This window comes from Cydia pomonella, chromosome 8, assembly GCF_033807575.1.
Source record: "Cydia pomonella isolate Wapato2018A chromosome 8, ilCydPomo1, whole genome shotgun sequence".
NCBI lineage: Eukaryota > Metazoa > Arthropoda > Insecta > Lepidoptera > Tortricidae > Cydia > Cydia pomonella.
The window spans coordinates 7928718-7946696 of NC_084710.1; the positions used below are offsets into that span (position 1 = coordinate 7928718).

At 37.2% G+C, this 17979-nt stretch overlaps 1 protein-coding gene across 1 annotated transcript; it reads left to right on the forward strand.

The window, feature by feature from the left end:
- The first annotated feature begins 8082 nt into the window (after nt 1–8082).
- LOC133520471 (uncharacterized) lies at nt 8083–8888 on the forward strand. Its single transcript, XM_061854904.1, has one exon. The coding sequence runs from the start codon at nt 8250–8252 to the stop codon at nt 8607–8609; it is 360 nt and encodes a 119-aa protein (XP_061710888.1). The 5' UTR covers nt 8083–8249; the 3' UTR covers nt 8610–8888.
- Nucleotides 8889–17979: the final 9091 nt, after the last annotated feature.

Below are 17979 nucleotides of genomic sequence, written 5' to 3' on the forward strand. Positions count from 1 at the left end.
AGGGCTACGCCCGACTTTCTCAATATGAGGCCGCCGCTGTAGCCCGACGTCAGAGCGTTCATATCATTTCGGGCTAGCATGACGGGCTACGCAAGACTCCTTTGCCATCTCACTTACTTAAAAAAAAATCTTAAATTTAATACTCTTTTACTTGAATAACCTTTTCACTTTTAGTTACATGTATGGCGTGCCTAAAAATTATATTTTTATACATTTGAACTTCTAAACTAAGTAGTAGCTTACCATCAGGCCGGCCACCAACGTAGTATAAAAAATACCTACTTTCCACTTTTCTCTTTTGGTTATCTTATAGTTTTTGAGTAAAATAGCTGTGACATACGGACAGACAGATAGACAGACAGATGGACATGACGAAACTGTAAGGGTTTTTGCCATTTTGGCTACGGAACCATAAAATGCACACTGTAAATTTCAACTACCTAACCCACTCGTATTATAGATCAAAAATTCATTTTCCGCAAGAAGTAAGTAAGCCAGTAAGTAGTTTATTTTTTGTACTTGTTAGACAATTCTATCTTAGTGTACCGAACTTAACAGTTATTTTTTTTACTTTGAGAGCGCACCACCGACATTCTTAATGGTGTACGCGTATTTCTCTATAGCTGAATGTTTGTAGATGATTATCTTATATCGATACTTTAAAATGTTGTGGTATTCCTACAGCCATTTTAAATATCTTCTCTTTTAAACTTAAGTTTTTCATGCATTCCTGAAACGGAACAAGTCTATGATAGGATTGATGGGAGAAAATAATGCAAAAACGCGGCATTAAGCAAAATGATCATTTGTGATTCAGGGTTAATATCTATCGGGTATCACTGAACCCCAACGGATATATTTTTGCAATACAACACAAATGCACACCTCAATAGAAGAAAATAATACTGAATAACAATAGGCCTGTCTACTCGCTAAGAAGCACTTAGGGCAGCTTGTGATGAGTCAATCTCTAAGTAATCTGCCTAGTTACCTACCTCAAAACGAGACCGCTTTTCCATACAAACGTAGTCCCCATTACGGATAATATTTTTACAGTACATATGTTGCTACTTTACCGCACTAGTGCGAAAATTAGCATATTACGTTACTGTGTCGAACATTTAAAGAGCCATGTACTGTAAAACGTTGTACGATACATGTGCGAATAAGTAATTCGCAACTCGTGTCGATTTAAAACACTCCCTTCGGTCGTGTTTTAATTTATCGCCACTTGTTTCGAATTTCCTATTTTTCGCACTTGTATCGTAATGTACTATTACAAAATTGGATGTAGAACGAAGGGAATATCAATATCCAGAGAGGAAAATGGGGACTATGTTTGTATGGAGAACCGGTCATCCCTTTTCCTTTTATAGTACGGTCAAATTAACTCAAATTTCACTAAAGTCAGGAACTAATTCTAAGGACTAATAAAATCACTACGGATTGTTTTGTATGGGCTAAAAATCGAACTTTATACAATCGTTACTAAATTCACCCCCCCGGAAAGGGGTGAAATCGGCTGAAAATAATGTAATGGTTATAACTAAGAAGAGAAAAAAGGTGTACTCGGTGTAATTTGGCGTACGTTTAACAACACTTATATCTAAATTCGCACGTGTTATTTATGTTAATTTAAGCTACGGAACAGGTAAAAAAAAATACAACATTTAAAAAAAACTATTTTGGCCATTGCGGGTCTGGGGAAAGTAATGTACTCGGTGCAAATTGAGTAAATAATTAGAAAAAATATCTAAATCCAATGTCAAATTCGCACCATGGTGCGACACCCGGAAAGTAGTTTTTCATGTTTTACTGTCGTTGTACTTCGGGGGAAATTTTAATACTATTGGAAATTGATGCAATCATATTCATTTGATTTTGTTTACATTCGCACTCCATAAAAAAATTTCATTTTTATACGGAACATGCAGTTTTGTAATCAAGTACCAAAAACGTAGACCAATAAATACACAGAAGCGACAAGCGCAAGATTAGTGGCAAGAGAAGGAACGCGCGTAGATGCACCGACGAAGCACGGCTCTTGAGGCACGAGTAGTGGCATGTACTGCAAAAATAGTAGGGTTTCTTAGTATGCAGACAGACAGTCAACAAATTAAATACAGGTACGCTCAATGTTTGTTAAATTTGAAAAATCGCGTTTTTCCATATACTTACGAAAACTTTAGACTACTTAGTTCACTCAATGATTGTTTAAAACAATAGTTCCGTTTTAATGCCAGAAGAAAGATTTGTGCTCGTTGCCCGTCAAAAGTGTCAAACAAACCGTCTCGGAACAATCGCTGCGCGTAGGGTTTGAGATCCGGATATCCGAAATATCCGGATATCGGATCATAAGATCCGGATATTACGGATCCGTTAAATATGGTTATTGACCTATAACCGGAACAATTTTCTAATGAAATTTATGAATAATTTCATACCATTTTGTCATTTAAATATAGTATTTTCATATATTTAATCAATTCAAATACTAACAGCACATCAATTTTGATAGGTACATACAGGTGTCACGCAGTAACTTTATACAATGAATGCGAATGTTGCTTAATGCAAACATTAGATCATTGGATATCCTGATGACTTGGGGCTATAGGCTCAAAACAAAAGCAACCTGAAGGCCAAGGCTAGGATAGTAGAGTAGGAAGGAGAGAAAATTGGTCTGATAATCAACCACTAGAATATCTCCAAATGAATAGGGCTAAGATGGTCGGCTCTTTATCATTTGTCATGAAGGGCATAGTGACAAGTGATAAAAATAGAACCATGCTGCCACCGCAGATCGAAAAGAAAAGACTTACCTAAAGTAATCGGGAAGAGGAGATAGATGTTCGAATCCAAAATGCCCTAAGATGCTCAGCAGCGCTTCGCCGAGTTTTAGTGTCCAAGCTGATCAGTAGACTGTCTATGATTCAAGTCTATAAGACAATAATTAGATTTTGATGAATGACATCGGTAAGTATTACACTTGGACTCTGAATCAGAAAAAAAAAGAACAAGTTCTTAGTGAAGAAGACGAAATTCTGGCGGAATATTCTGGGACCTATCAGAGATGAAGATAGAGAAGATGAAAGCGTAGGAAAAATAGGGAGCTAGAGTAGCTAGTTGCGGCATCCAATATAATTAGCGAGATTATAGCCGCACGACTTCGCAGGCTTGGTCACTTGGAGTGGACGGGAGAGAATCGGGCTGTGAAAAGATATACCGCATGAGTATGAGTATGAGTATGAGCGATGTAGCCCTAAAACGCCCTAGGAGTATCCAACTAGCGTGGAGTGGTGCAGAATAGAGCAGAGTGACGTTGTTCTTGTATCAAAGGCCAAGATTCTTTTTGGGTCACTGATCCAGTGAAGTAAGTAAGTATTGCTTTCATAGTTAGTATTTCATGACGAATGAACACGAGGTGAGGCATTGGATGTATTTCCAACTATGCACCAGCTAATCTAGATATAAACCCTCCTTATTAAGTACGGTTTTAGAGATAACATTATGTTAGCTATTATAGTAATCAAGTAATCATTTAAAATTAGTTGGGGTGATATCATTGTATTAAAACATAGTTAAAAACGTTATTTCTGTGTTATCTAAATCAGTTTATTCGGATATTTATTTTGGTGGATATTCGAATAATTAGAATATCACAATATTCTAATTGCAAACCCTACATATAACTTCCCAGTAGGGACACAAATAGGTAATGTAAATACTGCGAGGAGGATCTTGTTTAGGAAAAACCAGAGCGATCGAGTATATTCCTTCAACAGGATGCTCTCCTACAGCATATAAAAAGGGCTTAACAGACCCACATTGGGACCAATTTACCTGAATAGCGACCCACAAATGCTAGATTCTTGCAACTAGGCTTGGCGAAAGAAAAATGATGGACCAGCGTACACCTCTGCAAGGAGCTATTGTCTTGCAAGTGCAAAGAACGCTGTACAGGGTGTGGGGGAGTAAAACACGGATTTAAATACACTATGCTTTGCGCATGCGAAGGTGCATGCTCTGGGACAAAATAATACGTAAAAAAATAAATACTTTTGTTTAATTAGTGTGTAACTTTAATTAGCTAGATCCGGAGTAAATTACAATAAAACGATCTCAGTATTCTTAATTTTGATAATAATACTTTTATCGAAAATATTACTTTACTATAAATATCGTTCAGCAAGTTACCTTTACTTAAACATCATTTGCCTTGCAAATTGTATTGAAACAGCCATCCGACTCTTGGTGGTGTCATCCGGTATGGAACAAAAATAGTGTAATTTGCTTGTTTATAAACCGATTTTCAAAATTTTAATGGAATTTTATAGCTTATTAATATAGCATTCATATCTTGATACAATGTCTTCCTATAAAGTTACTAGTAAAGTTGATGAAAACAAAAAACGGATTTTTTTTCGGGAATATTTAAATAAAACTTAAAATTTCTCGCAAACTATGGTATTTACAAGGTCAAATGTGTAAACGATATTGTAGCGCATTTAATTTTGCTTTTTATGACACCCCACACAAGCTTACATGTGATATACTTGCTGTGGTATACGCAATATTCTGAACACGGCACCGGCCATTTTGATGACGTCATAACTGGTGACTTAACCACGTTAGAAACTGTCTCCCGATGGTTTTTTAGTCAGAATAACATGCTTAACAACATATTAAAATATGATGCTGGTTTCATAGGCACCTTTTGGGCCCTATATGACCATAAGGGAAGCGACTTCATACCTACTCGTATAACATTTTTTTATACAATCAAACACATTTGAATAAGTAGTCGATAAAGCAGTCAAACACCGATAGATTATTAATATGTTGTAACATGACATCACTATTTTTGATCTCACATAGACAATTTACGCACAAACCTGCATTTCATTTTTGGTCGCACTTTTGAAGTTTGACAGTCGTTCTTAATATCCTATTTCTATGTATCCGGAGCCGAAAAATTGTCGGATATTGCAAACCCTAGCTGCGCGCTGCGCTATCTCCCCGCCCCGCGCGCCCCGCGCCACGTGCTGCCAACCACCTTTGCTTGCAATTCGTTGCGATTAATTCTATTTACTTTTTGACAAACTTCCGGTGAAAAAAATCTATTTTTTATTTAGTGCAAATGTAGTGTCTTTACATAAGTACCGTTTTGAAAATTTTCACGTGTCTCTTAATTTCCCCCGAAGCACAATGTACAAAATAATTAAAAATACATGTTCCATAATTTGCCCAGGCGTGCAAAGTTAACTGAATGTTTATAATGCTTTAAAAAGCTTAACTTGAGATTGCACCAACCGACTGACTTATCCTCGAGCCGCAATCGAAAAAAAAATTTTTTTTAGGGTATCATACATTGCACATCTTTTTAATTAAGATATACTATGCACCAAAGTGTTCTCTATACACTACTTAGCTTGAACCTAATAGCTTTTAATTTACTCCAAAATTACGGCACTTTATAGTTTATACCTAAAATTTAACGGTCTTCCGTACATAATAGAAACGGTGCAACTCGGGGGAATCAATCTAGTTGCGCCATCTAACAAATCCAAAAAAAGCACGACTACACGACTTACTTCCATACTTTTTCTTAACTTGACTATACTATTAATAGTTTAATATGCTTCGGGACATGATTATTTGAGACAATATACACGCATTGTATTTCCATTACCTTAAGCAGAGAACACGGTGGCTTCGAAAGAGTCTCGGGTCATGTGGAAATAAAGCTCTTCACATAATGTTGTGTAATTCTCCTTTTTCCGAAAGTGTCCGCGAAATGTCCAAATGCACAATTGCCCAGAGTATGCAGTATTCTCTTCATCAGCTATTATGGCAGCCAGGGCCAATATTTTGATTTTATTATTTATTTCTATATCGACTTGCTTCCCATCGAACCAATTTTTTCAATATGATTGACATTTGTGACATTTGTCATGAACAGTCCGTTATTTGGACGGCTCGGTGAGCTCGGACAGCCCGGCCCGGCCTGTCTCGCGCTCGGAGACTCAACGATAGTGTCAACGCATAGAGATACTATAATATAGAGATGATGGCCCGGTCGCCCCGGCCCCGGAACGGTCCGGCGACGGTGGCGCTCCTGAAAGTCCGTGTGACGGCTCGCTCCGGTCCGCCCCGGCCCGGTCCTGGCACTGTGTAGCGTGAGTCATCCTTAATACCTATTCCCCCACTACTTCTCGCAAGTATGCTTGTCCGTTTTGCAATCAAGACCACGCACTGTATCTATGTCCAAAGTTTAAAACATTAAAATTACAAGCTCGCGTTGATAAAGCTAAGTCACTCAAGGTTTGCTTAAACTGTTTACGCGTGGGTCACAATGAAAAAACGTGTAGGCTGAATTCGTGTCGCATATGTGGATTACAGCGCAATAGTCTGTTGCATGAACATACAACTCCTGCGCCTTCGCCTTCGTCAAATGACGTCGCGCTGCATTCTTTGCCGCAGCCTGACGACGATGAACAATTTTCTAGTCCAGTTCAAGAAATTTCTATGTCAGCCGTAAATAATAATAGCATGCTACTGTCAACGGTCTTAATTCAAGTGACAGACCACAGTGGTAAAAAACAAACAATACGAGCGTTACTCGATAATGGTTCAACCGCGAGTTACGTTACTGAAAGTTTATGCGCAAAATTAAACTTACCTACTTCTTCAGCTCCGACAATAGTCGACGGATTAAATGATCAAACATCACATTTGTCAAAAAGTTGCGACGTACTTATATCGTCATTACTCAATGATTATCATGAAAAGGTGCCCTGTTTAGTAGCATCACGTATAACTCAACCGTTGCCAGTGTCTCGAATTGACCGTACAACGTTAAACATACCGCCACACATTAGGTTGGCGGATCCCACATTTGATGTACCTGCTCCAGTAGACATGCTACTTGGATCAGGAATATTTTGGTCAGTACTTGGTACTCATAAAATTCCATTAGGTAAAAATAAACCAGCTTTATGGGAAACCAAATTGGGTTTCTTAGTTACAGTTTCATCAAAACAAAACTTACCATCAAAATTGAATACAGTCCATTGCAACCATAACATTAATTTACACTTACAACATTATAATAAACAATTAAATGATCAAATTTCTTAATTCTTTGAATTAGAATCAGTAAGCTTCAACGTATAATCGCATACGTTCATCGGTTTATTCACAACTGTCGTAACCCGCAAAACAAACACACTGGTTACATAAAAATTTATGAACTAAATTTGTCCTTGAATTCAATGTGCAGATTCGTTCAGCTTGAAAGTTTTATTTCAGAATATGACTTATTAAAAAACAAAAGGCAATTGTCTGCCAATAATAAATTGCTACAATTGAATCCATTTTATAACACAAATGATAAACTGTTACGAGTAGGTGGCAGCCTCTGTAACTCATTTTTTGATTATGACACTAAACACCCAATATTGCTTGATTCAAAGCATCATTTAGCCACTTTAATATTTAGACACTATCATACTATGTTTTTACATGCACCTCCGCAACTATTACTTGCAATATTGCGTCACAAATTCTGGTTTATCAATGGTCGTAACCTGGCGAGAAAAATCGTTGAAAATTGCATTAGATGTCGTCGTTATGCAGGCAAGAGCGTCCAACCCATAATGGGCAATCTTCCTTCACCACGGCTACATACTGACTATGTTTTTGCTAATACCGCGTGTGACTACGCCGGACCAATCATGATACTGAACCGAAGAGGTCGAGGCAGTAGACTGATAAAGTCGTACCTCTGCATATTTGTTTGTCTGGCCGTAAAAGCAGTTCACATAGAACTTGTCACCGATTTAAGTAGTAACACTTTCCTCTCAGCACTAGATCGATTCATCGCCCGCAGAGGAAAGCCTCAAAATATTTTCTCAGACAATGGGACTTGCTTCACAGGCGCATGTAATGAGTTATCTAAATTCTTAAAATCAAACAGTAACTACATCAGCTCAAAAGCATCTGAGTTGTTCATAAACTTCAAATTTTCACCAGCATATAGTCCACACTTTAATGGATTGGCCGAGGGTTCCGTAAACCACCTAAAAAGGGTCTTAGGTTTAGCCCACTTAACATATGAAGATTTAAATTCAGTTCTCACTTCCATCGAGGCTACCCTTAATTCTAGGCCTCTCACCCCATTATCATCCGACCCTTCAGACCTTACAGCACTCACCCCCGCTCACTTCTTAATCGGACGAACGCTAACGATGTTGCCTTCTCCTCAGAGCTCTGACCCTGCGGCGATACCTACTCTCTCACGATATATGAGGATTCAACAATTAAAAGCCCATTTCTGGTCCCGATATTATATAGAATATATTACAGAGCTCCAGAAAAGACAGAAATGGCGCAAGCAAGGCCAGCAACTCCAATTAGGAGAGATGGTGCTGGTGAAAGATGACCGGCTGCCTCCCAACCGATGGCTGCTGGGGCGCGTGACGCGCCTCTACCCCGGCTCCGACGGCGTGACCCGCGTCGCCGACGTACACACCACCTCGGGGACTCTTCGACGAGCCGCGCAACCGACTGTGCCCGCTACCAGTCATAGACACGAACTTCGTTCCTGAGGCCGCAACATGTTAACGCCTAGCATGTGTTTGTGCAAACTATATAATATGATGCACCACTCACACACGCATACGCCAAGAAACCTGCCCGATCGACGCGAGCCTACGGCTTTACCGACAGCGCCGCGTCCTTCACTCGTCCTCAAGCCACCAAATGGAATACGTGCTATTTAACCTATGATTTTTTTACACCTTGTAGTTTTCTGGTTATTAAACCAATTTTTTATTGAAAAGGTATTAGCACTCATTTCTTCGCCAAATCATCCCAGCAATCAAGTACCGGCGTTCACACTGTGATAATGACTAAATGAAGTATGTAAAGACATTTATTTTGTTAATAACTAATTAGGTTTATACCTAATTTTTACATTTTAATTTTATTTTCTCTTAAATTCTGTAGTTATTTAACATGTAATGAGTTATCTTAAATATGTTAAAATGGATTACTCATGTATTTTAAGTCGAAAAATCTCGACATGTTTCACTCCGTACCGAGGTGTGTCGTCAGGAGCGTGCATTGATTCGACTCACTACATACGTTTCGATAAGGTAGCCGTGCTTGCGAAAGAAAAAATTGTGATTCAGCGTCGGTGGACAGTGTCGACGAACCATTAGCGAATGACGTAGTGAGTGTTGTGTACAACCCATATTGACAATAATGCCGTAAACGAGGGTAGTTTCTCGTCTACCCTGCCGCCACCAGAGCCCGCTGCTGCTGCCGCGCGCAGTCTCCTCTGGACCGTCAACGCAAGCTCCTGACGACACTCCTCGGTACGGAGTGAAAAATTACGAGAGTTTTCGACTTAAAATATGTGGGTGATCCCTTTTAACATATTAAGAATCTGTGTCTGACTGAAGTTTTGTTGTGTAATGAATTTTAAATGTGAGCAGGCAAGGAGTAAATGTACTGGTAATTTTGGGAAATGTCTCAGTAATTTTGGTAAACTTTTAATTCGTAAACATATGTTGATTTATTTAATTTCATATGAAAGAATAGTGTATGTGTAATGTTAAAAAAAGAAACATGGTTTATAATAGGAAACATATGGTTTACCGTAATTTACTGATTTTTGGGAACGTTATTGGTAATTTACTCGCCTTGTAAAATTTACTGGTGACGGCACATCACTAGGCGTGATTTATGTGTTGGTTCAATAGTGGAGCTGTTAAGGTACTACAGTTGTAATTAATTACTAATGCATCAAACCATCCTCAGTCTATTAGCTTGAAAGGGCGCACTCACGCGTCCTATATATTGATAATTATATTCGTACTGCCCAAAACTAATTATAATGATAGCATGAGGGCTTGTTTACATTTAGTCGAAATCAGGTAGTGTCCATGTATACCGAAAGTAAATTCGTACTAGCTTGAGGATTCGCTGCAGCAGGTAAGGAATTTGCGTTTATCTCATAACCTGTCAACGTGTCAACCAAATGACTCCATCATCTATACCTACATATCAAAGGTCGACAACGCTAGGCTAGAAGGTTATGCTGGCTGTTTTCCATCGTGGTAACACTACCCAACCTACACCACTATTTCTGTTCTATCTTATCTATTGTAGGTAGCTATATTTCTGTTTTATAGGTATCGCACCATAATACACATCACTGCAAATAAAAATGAATAGGTGAATTTATATACAACTATAGTTTATTGTGTGTGTTCCGTAAAGTGGAAACCGCATGATCAAAATTACAAACAACATAGACGTCACAAGAACAAAGAGCCAGCAACACAAATTGGCTGAGTAACAACAATAAAACAAACTCAATGCTCAACGTTAGTGCACTACTCTTATTCCTATTGCGAAAACATTTTCCTGAATTGACCATTTTCCTAAATTGACTTTATCCGCCGATGCAGGCAAATCATAAAAACGCCGTCTTGCTTATCACTCCCTGTTGCTGCTTATGCTGCTTCTGGAGGTTGACGTTAGAGGTAGTTTTCAGCCGGCAGCAGCAGTAGCATGTACAAAGTATACGTAAACCTTCCGCGGCATGATTTGCAGTCATTTTTGGCAATATAGTGGCAGTGCTTAAGATCACGCTGAAACTGGTTTGCGGGAGATAAACGCACGCCTGTGCTGGGTAAGTATGAGAATAGCAAGCTCTATATTCGGTGTTGTGACAGCCACCAGACTTCAAAACTTGCTCGTATCGGAATTGTACTGGAAGGAGACCGTCTGAAATATAGCCACAATATCCGAAAAGCAAACTATTGAGTTCGATAGTAATGAAAAGAGAACGATACGTCTAAAGTTTGACTCATGCTACTTAGAACCGAGCCGGCGGCGCCACTTAATTTAATGTAACCTGACTAAATAAATCAGATGTCTAAATAAATAGTTGCATACTACTAGATTTATTTTATCTTATGTATTGAAGAGCCCTTACGAATACACTTCAGCCAATTTTTTTATTTCTTAATTTTACTATTTCTTAATTCTTAGAAATACGTGTTATTATCTAAATCGAAGCTATATGCACAACTTGACGTTTGCATAAGTTTGAAATTATTGTTCCTTACTCGTGCCACTCCTGTACAATTCGAGATCTAATATTCCTTTTGTTGGTCTTGGCAAAATAAGTTACCTACCTAATATTCGACAGTCGGTAGCAAGGGCGGATCCACCGTTGTGGGCACGATGGGCATGCCCACAACCCTAATAGGGTGCCCTATTGATTCGCCGAGTAAAATTACGCCGATTTTTGTTTCGCTGACGCTTTGGCAGACCACTGTTTGGCAGAATTTCATTACGTAGAGTAGTCAATTGGCAACTTGGTATAACATTTATAAGCGGATTTACTTTTCATAGAGTAATCGTTTGGTAACCGTCACAATTACCCGAGAAACCCGTGGTCGAAACACGATAGGTAGAGTGATTTTTTGTATTAATTATAAGAAATTGGAGCATGTTAATATCAGCTGACCCCTACTTATTTACAAGAATAACAATTATTTACTAACATTACAGGGGCAATTGTTTTTAGCTTAACGAGTCTTAGAAACCCGAAACATTTACATTAGTCCAAATTTCTAAAAATATGGCCAGCTTTGAATTATCAGACGTAGTTGTTTTTTAGCGTAGTTATCTATGTAAACAGGGCTCCATAGACTGCAATAAATTGTTTGAGATTTCCGACATTACTTTATACGCCTATAATATGTATGTAGTACCGCAATTGCTAAATTACTAACTGTCACTTTATGCGAAATTAAATTTAAAAAACGTTACTCGAGAAAAGGTGTTTAATCCGACAGATTACTCTGCCAAATGTAATTCTTAGGTTACTAACGGATTACCAAGTTTTTGCTAAATCAGAAAGTAAGAAATAAAGAAAAAAAACTCTAACCAAAAGACCCAAAAGATGACCAAAAGTTTTTGCATTGCATTTTCCAAAGAATTTAACGCAAAAGCATAAACACCAAATAATCATTTCCCAACTCAATACATAGCATTAAAAATGTTTTGCATCAGAACGTTTTGAAAAACACTGTGTAGACATTTCCGTATTTAAAAAAAAATTGTCACCATTTTTATTCCTCGAATTATATAGTTGCCAAATTTTTAGGTAAATCAAATCAAAACATTACAAACCAATTTTGACAAATAAATTTTTTATTTAGTCATTTTAATACGTTGCTGTCTCTTTTTTATGTATAGCAAAAAAATCTAGTAACTTAACCTAGCCACACAGTATTTTTATGCGACAGTTCGTTTTTGTGGGGGTCGCAGCTCTAACCTAACCCGCTTTTCCGGCAACCGTTTGCCTTTCTGGGGGTCGCAGTTCTAACTTAACCTGCTTTTCTAACAAGAGTTCATTATTAAGAGTGTCGCAGGTCTAACCTAGCCCGCTTTTTTGGCAACAGTTCGTTTTTATGTTGTTGTAAAAAATAAATAAAAATAGACTAAACATGTTTGATAAACTAAAAATTGTTCAACATTTATAAATCAAGTTAAAAAAAATTGTTCTAACTGAATTGTTTTTAGGGAAATGGTAATTTGTTAAATTGAAATCTGTCAAATAAGTATATAAAGGAAAAGGTTGATTGAAAAATGTACAGTTGCAAAAAAATATTTGGGAAATGAAATTGGGTAAATTTTTTTTTTTGTTGGTAAAACCAAAATTACCAAAAGTTACATCTAGGTTACTCTGCAAAACGATTTTCGGCGAAACGTTGTCTGCGAATCAATAATCTACAAAAAATATGTCGGGGAATCATTATGAATAGTCTTGTGACGTAACACTTTCACAGTCTATTGAGATCGATAGGCTGATGATCGTTCATGAACGACGACGATCATATCTCATGAGTCATGATTGTTCATGAGTGAGTTCGTAATCCGACTCGCACTTGGCCGATTTTAGGGTGGCTGTGACCACAACCTTTTTTGAGGGCTGGATCCGCGCCTGGTCGGTAGTCTAGAGGATGGTAAATATTGACATCTTTGAGTTGGCTGTTTAAAGTGGATAACTTAATTGTAAGTTACTGTCATACGTACTTGTAATAAATAGTCGACGTAACCATGTTTTCTTGCTATCATGTAACAATGTTAACAAATACATTTAAAAAAACGAGAATGTGTCGTGATTTACCTTTCTAGTGAATTTTATACCACTTAGACTTGTATCCCAGATAAGACATGGAAAACACGGCCACATGTTTTGCATAGACTCTCATAAAACAGTTCCTTACGAAGATAAATCCAGTAGAAACTGGAGTCATCTTCCCAGCCGTCCGCTCTAGACATAGACAACGGCGGATATTGAAACGTCCACATGCTCTGACGGCAGACAACTTGATTCAGGCCTCAACACACCAGTCGCCGGTCGAGCAAACTGGGTTAAGTGTTCGTTAGTTCCAGTTAGAATAGTGTTATTTTATAAGTACGTACCTAATATAAAGGTTTGAAATATATTACTGTATTCGCCAAATTTGTTCACTTCTGTGGTGTTGCAGCTATGTCTTGTCTTGAGACGTCAAAGGCGCATCAAATAAAAACCACAACAACAGCTTGAGCTGAGTTTCTTACGGTTTTGGTATCTATTTTACAGTAAACATAAACACAGTAATTAGAATAATTTTATACATATGTATTATGAACACAGCGTGTATTGATGAATTAAATTAGATTGAAATGGTGTATTAAATCTGTAATAAATTATGTTTGCCACTTTAACTGTTTTTTTACATTAAGAAAAAATATTAACATACCTATCAATGTTACTTACTAATGTAAAAGCGGGCGGAGCGGCGGAAAGCGCCGAAATTTTGAAACGTAATAAACGTAAGAGCCTCGGTAGAGAGTATCATTTTGTACCATTTAGCGTTGAAACTCTAGGTCCATGGAGTACCAGCGTACACGTTTTTGAAGAAATCGCGAAGCGTCTGATTGACGTAATTGGTGATCGATGAGCTGGCGGCTTCCTCGCAAAACGTATCAGCATTGTGATACAACGAGAAAATGCCGCCAGCATCCTTGGCACCATTGTGCCAAGCACTGTGAGGCATTCCTCAAGAGCCTACTTTAGATTTAAGTTAGTTATTAATAGTATTACTTCACAGTTTTAGCGAAATAATTAAATGAAATAAGCAACTGTGGAAATGTTGAGAACAAAGAAAACTATCGTGTGTAATTAACTAAAAAAATATTTCGGCTATGAGTTAATATTTAGAATATGCTGTAGCCCGGGCCGACCGCCAACATCAAACAATCGAAAATGGCTCTATGGCTCTTTTATACTCGAGCAATAGAGGCAGTTTTTCAATTTCTCGATATTAGCCCTCTGACCCCTAGACGAGTAATAACTATTTTAAATTGTATTACACTTGTACTGCTGTTATGTCAAACCTGTTACGCTGTGAAAATATTGTGAAGAACAATCCTGTCCAGCCATACTCGTATATCATTTTAATAACTCGTCGAGTACGCCCTTGTTGATCGCTTTGACAAACCATTAAAAACGCTCTCTTAAGCGTAGTTACTACGGAGCTTAAGGTTCTTGCGGGTGCACTATAATTTTATAATTACTTTTCACATATTATAGTTTGATATATCGTTATTTTGAATGACGTAATAAATGGCATATTACCGTAATACCTAATTAACGGCAAATATAATGTTATTATTGGTATAATGGTCATAAGGTAAATTTACACTTCGTCTAATATATTTTGCCATAATTATTACATACTCAAAAGCATATTATTTGGTCTAACAAGTGACATCACATAATTATTTGTGTATCCTAAAGAGTGTATGATTTAATTTATTAAATTTAAATGGGTTAGGTTAGGTTGGAACTGCGACAAACGAATAACTGGGTCAATATTCTTTTCGTTGTCTTGTTTTTTTTTTTCCCCAAAAAAGGCGACGGAATGGAGCTTTTTGTATGAAATGAAATTGAGTTTTTATAATTTTTTATGTAAAATATAATCTAGAGCTAGAAAGTTATACAAATAGGACTCAACTTTTTTATTTATTTGATAGAAGACATACACACGTGACAGAGTATTCAGAAACAAGAACGAAATGAATTTGGACCTAACTACTCGTACCTAGCCAAATGAGGGTTAGGTCAGGTTAGAACTTCGACCCCCCGTAGAATAAAAAACCTCACAAAAATGTGGTTTAGGTTATGTTTGAACTGCGACCCCCGCATAATCAATAATCTTGAAAGAATAGGTTAGGTTGGGTTAGCTGGGATGATAATCTGTACTTAGGTATAAGGCCTGCATACTACTTGTTTTAAAAGTTATGTAAAACTTTCGGGGTAAAGAATATATTACAACAGGCATTATATCAATCACAGTTTAGATGAAATCCACAATATAACAAAAGGAACGTATAATAAAAATTACATTATAACATATAATATAATATCAAATGGCATTGTAATAACTAGAGATCGGACAAATTTGCGTCATTGCTCGCAATAATGTGGACGATAACCTCAAAATCGGGATAAACTAAACAAAGAACAGAAAATAAACTCTGAATTATACTGGAATAATAATATTCCTATAAAACTACTTAAGTTTGCCCCATTAACATCAGTGGAGTGCGAGCGGAGTTTTTTAGCACTTAAGTATATTTTTGATGTAAAAAGAAATAGACTGACTGCAGAAAATTTGGAAAAAATACTGATTATTTTCTTTAATAAATCTATACTTTAACAAACTTTTGTATTTATTGACTAAGAATTAAAATTTAAGTCAAGTAAGAAATTAATTAAATGATTACATATTTGATTAATTTTGGAGTCGTGTCCACATTATTGCGAGCAATGACGCAAATTTGTCCGATCTCTGGTAATAACTAATAAATGTAGTTTTTTTATAATTATATTAAGCATTACACACCCGTTTCTTGCATTATACTTGTTAACTAAAGAGCTGTTAGCTAAAATTCGTCCTCGTCAGTGCTCGTGAAACTAGTGGGAATAACAAGTAATCGTTTACGGGCAGTTTCATACTCGCAAATTGATTCAACTGGCCGAGACGCTTACGCATGTGACATAAGCTTGTTCGACGGACGACAAATAGGAGTAGAATAGTTTGTAATCGTGTAGAAAAAAAGTAAACCATGTTGTTGTCAGTTTTTAAGACGATTTTAGGGAACCTCATATGATAATGTTTTACTGTAAGTATCGTCAACTGTGACCGGTGAATAGGGATGGCGGGGTGAATCGGGATATAAACCGGGCAAATTTGTCTAAGTAGGTACTTTTTAAGAAAGTATCAGATAAATTGCATTCCCGTATTTGATCCGTATTCAAGCCGTCATCGCGATTCACCCTGGTTGACTATACCTACACGGCTACTACGAGTTGGCATTTTACATTTTATGTTTGCCACTGCGTGAACTCGATTGCTTTCCCTCTCTATCGTACCATCAGTGCGAGCGAGATGGACTGCGATTGAGTATACGCAGTCGCTTACGTGAACGTCAAGTGTCAACTCATGGTACGGCTACTATTCAATATTTCAGCTCTTCGAATATTTGCCAATGTAAGTATGAAATGTGTTAAGTGCCTGCTTAAAGCAAAAAAGCTTATATTTCTACGATAAGAAACTTTCTCGGACAGGGATAGATGAAGACGCATAACGAGAACTGTTTTCACAGCTTTGGATGACCCATATTCCTATGACCACTCGGTCAAGTGTGTCCGAGTCGCCGCTTTCATAGTTACACAAAGCGAGATAAATACGTTGTATATCAGCGTGGACAACGTAAACTCTAGCAAGTAGATAGGTATGCACAACTACATCTTGTCCATCGTATATACTAATAAAATTCATACTTAATATGTCTTCTTCTATTTCCATCTAGTAGGGGCGAATTCGTCACTACAAAATCTGTGGAAAACGGTGAAATGCTATTTTTGAAATACGAGCGATAGAAATTGGGAATCTAGAGTGGTCTCTCGTTTTCTATTCTATTAGTAGGATTTAAATGCCCAGAAATTCAAAAATCGGTAAAACCAGGTTACCGAAATATAAAATAATAGAAGCTAAATCCGTACAGAAGCGAATAATCTATATATAAATAAGACGAGTTATTAGATCCTACAGCTTGTACACTTTCTAAATAGGCATCTACCTTCTACTCGTACATATTTGATAAACAAAGAAAGCAAGAAACGGTTCTTTATTTTTTGCGAACATTTTTCTAAATATTAAATTAATGTTACGGTGCTATTTGAATAAATATCGCTGTCGAGATAGTTATATCAACAAAAGAAACTTCAGATCATTAAAAATGTTGAAGCGATAAAATCAAGTGATCAATTCTGGCGCTCCGTGAATCTCCACAGTGGGCTATGAACATCCCATTGTAGAGGCCGTATTTTCGCTTCTATTACCTGTAGTAATCAGTTAAAGGGGACACAATGGCTCTTTCATCCCATTCAATAGAACAGATTTTACAAGATAAATGTTCTCTTCGCTACGCGTCATTGTCGGTGATCGCCTCAAGTGGCCATTTCAAAAATCGTGGAAAGGTATTAAGCTAATTCTGAACGTTCTAGACGGAAATTGAGCTCGCTGATTGAATGGTAATGCTCGGATAGATTCGACTGTAATATCAGGTTTTTAGATTGGTTTTACGTATGTGTGTGCTACACTTGTGTATGTGTAGCCGTTTCACTTACAGAAATATTACCTACTAGTATGAAAGCCGATAGTTATGTAGTATGTAATACGATTAGGTAATTCTTGTTTGCCATATTTGAGTCCTTCTTTATTAATGTAAACTATGCTATTATATGTGAGATTGGCTAGCTCGGTTTTGCTGATCCGGAGCTTGGTAGGAATGGTAGATGTGTTTTTTACACATTTTTTTTAAGTACATTAATTTCAA